Raw genomic sequence first — 7,346 nt, 5'->3', positions numbered from 1 at the left:
AATACATAAAAAGACCCAAAGAAACCAATAACACCTCATCCCACAAACACATTTAAAAGGCTATAGAATGTGTAATCAGCCAAAGGCCTGGTTACAGAGAAACATTTTCACCGAGCACTTAAAGATATGCAGTGAAGGCGCAAGGCAAGCCTCCCTGGGGAGATCAGGCAGCTACCACAGAAAAGGGATTTTCTCATGTTGCTACCCTCTAGAACTCTCGTGGAGGGCCTCTATGATGATCACGGGGTCCAGGTCAGTTCCTATGGGGAGAGGTGGTCCTTGAGGTACTGCAGTCCTGAGCCATTTAAGGCTTTATAGGTCAAAAACCAGCATTTTTAATTGCACCCAGAAACTTGCAGTCAGTGCAGCTGGACTAGGATCAGTGTTATATGCTCAAACCGTCTTGTCCTGGTGAGCAACCTGGCTGCCAAATTCTGCACCACTTGATGCTGCCAAACATTCTTCAGAGGCAGCCCCACATATTATGTGAAGCAGTAATGTAACCTAGAGGTTACCAGAACAAAGAATATAGAAGTTAGGCTATTTCTGTCCAGATACTGGTGCAGCTGGGCCACCACACAAAGCTGATGGAAGGCACTCCACACCACCGAGGCCACCTGCACCTCAAGCGACAGCAGTGGATCCAGAAGGATCCCCAAACTACATACCCGTTCCTCCAGAGGGAGTGTTACCCCATCAACAGCAAGCCACCTCCCATCCATCCGGTCTAGGGTACCGCCTACTAACAGTGTCTTGTGTCTCAATCTTGATCTGGACTGAGCTTCAATTTCTTGGCTCTCATCTGCTTCATTACTGAGGCAAGACAACGATCCAGAACAAACCATTAACAGGCATCTACTTAATTTCTGTCATCATTTCAGAAACATTATGAAATAAATCAATACAGTGAATATGGTGCACATTTTATTCTATTTACAGCACATTTGTTATAAATATAATACATTTCTCGAAAAGCTTAATTAACTGGTAATTTAAACAGATCATCTGAATTGTTATAGTTACATAATAAAGTGGATGTTTACATGACAAACTTTAATGGTTGTGAAATAGTGCATTTTGTACTGAGATGAATGAGAACATATCTAAACTGGGGTTTTCTGTTTTTAAAGGATATTAAGTGGAGTTATATGCAGTTTGCAAAGAGGACTGGCTATCGGAATATGAAAGAAATCCCAATTTCACTTTTTTTAAAGTGGAAAATGAAAAACTGGGTAGGATTTATTTTTGTATCTTACTGAACTTCACAGAAATGTTATGAAAAGATGGTTCATGAACAAACAAACAAATAAAAATGCCGGCAGGGGTCTGTGCCCTAAATTGCTTCCTAATGCAGCCACAAATATTAACACAGGTTTTAACAGCAGTATGGCTGCATTTGACAGGGTCTAAGGTATACAGGAGTTTCCAATTCTGTTACGAAGAGGATGATACCCAATTAAGTTACATGGAGTAGACCCACAGAAATTAAGTACATTGATTTCATTGGGTTTGTTCTGAGCATGACTAACATTGGATATCACCAGTAATGTTGTGTATTTCCACTTAATTTATGGAATACTTTTTAAAAAATAAATGTTCTGTCAAGTCTAATGTACCAGGCATTATGAAACAGAAGGAGACAAGTACTTGTAATAGTTTGGAATTTTATCTACACTATTTTAACAGTTCATATGCCAAGGTTGCAGGTTAAAAGTAATGAAGTAAGTAACAGTACTCAAAACACTTCTTTTCTTTTTGGTTTTAAATAAACCTGCAGCAAGTCAAACATTGCCAATGATGATCAGTGCTGGCATCGAGTTCTGCTGACTTGTTTCAAACAAAGTAACCTGGTCCGAAAGCTTGGCAAAAACTCGTGGGGTTCCAAGATTATAAACTCCTGTGTGGACGAAACAGGCCTTTAACTGCAGGCTGGATACTTCCTGGCTTTTCAGCTGAAGCTTGTATTGTGTTTGCCCAAGCCAAGTAAATGAACCATGGATTTCAAGTGTTTCTGGACTGGAAAAGAGAAAACATGTCATATTCTTCGGCTCATGCCCCAAAGTGTTAGCATAAACCTATGAGTAACTTAGCCAAAGTGACAGTGATTCAATAATTTAATCAAAGCATACTGGGATATAATAAAACCAGTTATATTTATACTAGCTTTTTGCTTATTTATCCACACCACAAGGAATTTCAGTTTAATGCATTCCAAAGTTTGCAGCCTATTATTACTATTTCAATTCTTACCCACCTTTCACCACAAGGTTCCAGGGCAGGTTACAGAAGTTTAAAAAGCAACACTGAAATTTCCGAATAGTTTTCAAGAGTAGTCCCACACAGAGTGAATGGCAAAAATCTAGTCTGGAAGTTACCAGAGCGTGGAGTAGCATGGCCAAGTCATTTCTGTCCAAAAGGTGTTGTATTTCATGAACCCGCTAAAGATGGAAATAGACATTCCTAGCTTCCGTATTTTTCGCCCTATAGGACGCACCGTCCCATAAGGCACACCTAGTTTTTTGGGAGGGAAATAAAGGGGGGGAAATTATTATTTTTCCCCCCAGGCACGGGGCTGGGGCGGGGGAAGCCCGAGCTTCCCCCGACCCCAGCCCCCAGAACAGGCAACTCTCCTCAAGCAGCGGGAGCCCAGCGCAGGGCTCCCACGCCTTGCGGAGAGGTGCACGAAGTCTGGGTGCACTGGGCTCAGCACGCCCAGCCTTCGGCATGCAGGCAACTCTCCGCAAGCAGTGGGAGCCCAGCGCTGGGCTCCCGCGCCTTGTGGAGAGCTGTGTGAAGTCTGGGAGCGCTGGGCTCAGCGCACCCAGCCTTCGTCATGCAGGCAACTCTCTGCAAGCAGCGGGAGCCCCGCGTCTTGTGGAGAGGTGCGCGAAGTCTGGGAGCGCGAAGTCTGGGAGCACTGAGCTCAGCCCAGCCTTCGTCATGCAGGCAACTCTCTGCAAGCAGCGGGAGCCCAGCGTGGGCTCCCACGGCTTGCGGAGATCTGCGCGAAGCCTGGCGAGCGAGAGGGGTCGGTGCGCACCAACGCCTCTCGCTCTCCAGGCTTCAGTGAAAGCCTGCATTCGCCCCATAGGACGCACACACATTTCCCCATCATTTTTGGAGGGGAAAAAGTGTGTCCTATGGGGCGAAAAATACGGTACCTAAGTTTCCAGTGATGACACTGGATACCCCCAACCTACAAATCTGTTATTTCAAGGGAAATACAGCCCCATCTAGTTCCACCTCCTAAACTTGAGAACTTGAACACATCAGTAGTTTTCATTTGTTGGCCAACATCCAGCGCATCATTGCCTCCAAGCACCAGTCTTGGACTTCAGCCCCCTCTCCTAATTCAGTTGGAACAGAACTATAGAGTTGGGTATCATCTGCAAACTGGTGACACTTCACTTAATATCTCCTTATGACAGCCCCCAGTGGTTTCAGAGAGTTGTGAAATATCATGGGGGACAAGGCTGAACCCTGCAGGACACCACAGGGAAACTCCAATGGTGTTGAGTCGTGCCCCCCACTCCAACTACTTTCTGGAAATGGTCTGGGAGGTAGGAGAAGAAGCACTGAAGTACACTGCTCCAAACCCCACCTTCCCAAAAGGATACTGTGGTCAATGATATCTAAGGCCACCAAGAACTCAAGGAGAACATGTATTTCCTTACTCAATTCAAGGAGCATTACAGTCGACAACCATTTAATGGGGGGATTCCGTTCCTGGCCCCTGCATGCATCAGCAGAGCACATATAAGTGTGCCCTGCCCCCCCATTTTAGTGACGTTTTCTGCCACTTTCAGGTTCAGCGCTGTGCACACAAGCACAATAGCATAATCGGTTGCCATCTATACTACAAACAACGCACAACCTTTTTTTATGTTATGAATTTGGTAAGGGAAAAAAGTAGGGAGGGAAGTTTAGGTGCATGAAATAATATTTATGCCCAACATGTTTCAGAACAAATTCTTACTCAGAGACATGTTTTAGCAGCAATTCTTAAATGCAAGAGACCCTCCAAGGAAAGATTTATTCTAATATGTGTTGGGCTTGGAATAAATCTCATTTTAAACACTTGCGAGTTCCCTCCTCCCCTTTTCCTGCCAGTGTTGCTTTCCCAGTTTTGTGGTTGAATTTTGCAACATTTATAATTGCTAAGTGAAACATCAACAGTGTCCAATATGTGGAAACATATTCTGGAACTGTACTGATGTCACTGTGTGTATGCATGTGTCTGCATGTTAGAGAACCAAAGGAAATAATATGAGGAGTAAAACCAGACACATCTCCCCCAACAGATTATGAATGTCAGAGTCAACAAACTGGATTGACTTTCCTCACAATAATATTTCAGAGTAGGATCTAACAAGGAATCCTCTGAATCACTCCTACATAACACAAAATTATAAATTGGAAAAACATGTGAAGTACTTAGTTACTTACTAATTTATTACACTGTTATCCGCCCCCCCCCCTCCAAGGTCTGGGCTGCAAACATGATTCCCAATTCTTTTTATCCTAAGTTTGTGATGAGAGATACTGGCTGAAAGATACTGCTTGCAACAATATCACCCAGGAAGCTTTGCAAGTGAGTAGAGATTTGAAACTGTTGAGCTGAAATTTTAGATAACATTTCTCCTTCATCATTTGTAACTTTTCCACTGCCTTCAATAAACCTTTAGATTGAAGTAAGTGGTTCATACACAGAGAGGAGGTTTCCCTTTTAATTAAGATATGTTTTCTAGAGGTGAATATCTAAATTTGCTTTGCTTCATTAATATAAAATTTAGCTTTAGAATATTACCTTGTTGTTTTATGTCGCAAGTCAATGATCACATCAACATCGGCCTGAGAGCAATTTGAAAGTAGAAGAGTGACTGGTACTATACAAAGGCTACAAAAGAAAAGTCTCATTAGAAGCTTTGTCCTGATACTTCTGACTTTGGAAAACACAACTACACAACACAATATGCACCTTTATTAACAAGAATGAAAAAGACTTCTGTTCACTTAAAATCAGCCAGAGGCCAAACCCTTCAGTTACAATTCCAAAATAAATCACCATCTTAGCTATGTTACCCGTGTTTGTTCACAAACATCTTTCAATTACAAGGTCTCTGGAGCAGGGATTGTCCACTGATGGCAGAATTATCTATAGCACATTATGCTCTTGTGCCAAAATGCTCAGGCAACCTATCAACATGTGGGGCTACTTTTGACTTATCCACAGTTCTTAATAAAGAAAGGAATCATTATTCTTCAGCTAGATGGGAAATTATAATGAAGCTGCTCTGCAACAGCCTCCATTCTCCTTTCTGGGTTCAAATGCAAAGTGACAACATGAGGCTAGAAACAAGTGTTTAACCAAAGAGAATGCAACACTCTGAAGCAGAGGCTGCTGTACCCTTCTTTGCTGAACTAGACACATGACCATATCTCCACCCCCCACCTTACATGGGGTGTTAAAACACAATAAAAGAAGGCAACATTTTGAATGAGGTTGTTCTTAGTTTATGTTGGCTGAAGTTTTGATTAAAAAAAATGATCTTTAGCATGAGAAACTCCCATGGTTCTTTCAGCTCTTGAATTTATTCAAAATTTGAGAATGCAAAGGAAGGAAGCCTAACCCCAGATCTAATTCAATGAGTTAGTTAGGATGTGGTGGATCTTCAGCTTAGCCAGAAGGACCAACACAATTTACACCAGTATAAGTCCTGAAAATGGGCATCCTGGGGGAGCGGTGGGGGCAGGACCAGGCAGGGTCGACTTATTGTGGATCCTTACACCATTCAGCTTGATCATGTGACCTAGCAACCCAGCAGAATTTATGTCAGCAAAAAAGAGTTACACCAGCTTCCCATACTCAAGATCCCTCCCAAATACTCCGCTTCAAAAGAGGCCTTTGTTTATTTAACAGTGATGAAAAATAGCCTTTAAATTTTAAATAACTATTAAAATTAAAGGCTAACTATTACAATGGTCATTTCTTTTTGTTCTTTGTAGTTCAGTGTTACACTGCATAGTTCTTCCACTGAAGACTACTTGCATCACATTCAACAATATCTAAATTCCTTAAATTAGAACAAAGAAGCATTCAAACCTTTTTTGATGAAATGGGTGGTTATAGGTTTCTGGATAATGAAGACTAGTTTTAATAAGGCTGGAAAACTGATCCAGAGATGGCCTAGCAGGTACCGATGTGTTTTCTGGCCGAAAAAAATTGAAGAGCCCTATCTCTGATGACTCCTGGAATACAAGTGTTAAATAAGCAAAGTCGTATAAAATCAAGAAGAACTCAATCCCGCATGTGAGAAATACATAAGAGATTTTTTTCAAATCATGTAAGAGGAAAAAAACTATTCATTTATTCTTTCTTTAAAACAAATGCAGAAGAAATGTCCAATACGATCAAACTTCTGCAGGAGATGGAACTACCAAGAGGGCCCCCTCTGCTGATCTTAACACCCAAGAGAAACCATAGGGAAGGAGGCAATCTTTCAGTTATTTGGAGCCTAAGTCATTCAGGGCTTTAAACACTAGCATGAGCAACTTGAATTGGACCCAGAAACAAAGTGGCAATGTGTATGCTTAAGAAAAGTGGTTAGATGATGATGATGATGATGATAATAATAATAATAATAATAATAATAATAATAATAATAATAATAATAATTTATTTATACCCCGCCCATCTGGCTGAGTTTCCCCAGCCACTCTGGGCGGCTCCCAATCGAGTGTTAAAAACAATACGGCATTAAATATTAAAAACTTCCCTAAACAGGGCTGCCTTCAGATGTCTTTTAAAGATAGGATAGCTGCTTATTTCCTTCACATCTGAAGGGAGGGTGTTCCACAGGGTGGGCACCACTACCGAGAAGGCCCTCTGTCTGGTTCCCTGTAACCTCACTTCTCGCAATGAGGGAACTGCCAGAAGGCCCTCGGCACTGGATCTCAGTGTCCGGGCTGAACGATGAAGGTGGAGATGCTCCTTCAGGTATACTGGGCCAAGGCTGTTTAGAGCTTTAAAGGTCAGCACCAACACTTTGAATTGGGCTCAGAAACGTACTGGGAGCCAATGCAGATCTCTCAGGACCAGTGTTATGTGGTACCGGCGGCCACTCCCAGTCACCAGTCTAGCTGCCGCATTCTGGATTAATTGCCGTTTCCGGGTCACCTTCAAAGGTAGCCCCACGTAGAGCGCATTGCAGTAGTCCAAGATGAGTTCTAAAGGCAACCCTACCCACTGCATTTTGGACCAGTTGAAGTTTCCAAGTTATCTACAAGCGCTTCCCTGCATAGGATACATTGCAATAATCATCCAATTTGGAAGTTACCAGAGCATA

At 42.4% G+C, this 7,346-nt stretch overlaps 1 protein-coding gene across 14 annotated transcripts in view; it reads right to left on the bottom strand.

Annotated features, from left to right (window-relative positions):
• Window positions 1–911: 911 nt before the first annotated feature.
• The window catches only part of TRAPPC8 (trafficking protein particle complex subunit 8), a 52,036-nt gene continuing 45,601 nt past the window's right edge, over window positions 912–7,346 (bottom strand). For all 14 annotated transcript variants that reach the window (XM_053396295.1, XM_053396289.1, XM_053396290.1 and 11 more), the window contains 3 exons: window positions 6,104–6,249; window positions 4,808–4,897; window positions 912–2,016 (listed from right to left, as the gene is read on the bottom strand). In XM_053396295.1, coding sequence (XP_053252270.1) covers window positions 1,782–2,016; window positions 4,808–4,897; window positions 6,104–6,249 — 471 coding nt within the window. In that variant the 3' untranslated portion in view covers window positions 912–1,781. The remainder of the gene's footprint in view (window positions 2,017–4,807; window positions 4,898–6,103; window positions 6,250–7,346) is intronic.

This window comes from Podarcis raffonei, chromosome 7 (assembly GCF_027172205.1).
Source record: "Podarcis raffonei isolate rPodRaf1 chromosome 7, rPodRaf1.pri, whole genome shotgun sequence".
NCBI classification, from domain to species: domain Eukaryota; kingdom Metazoa; phylum Chordata; class Lepidosauria; order Squamata; family Lacertidae; genus Podarcis; species Podarcis raffonei.
This window is presented reverse-complemented; position numbering and strand designations above follow the sequence as displayed.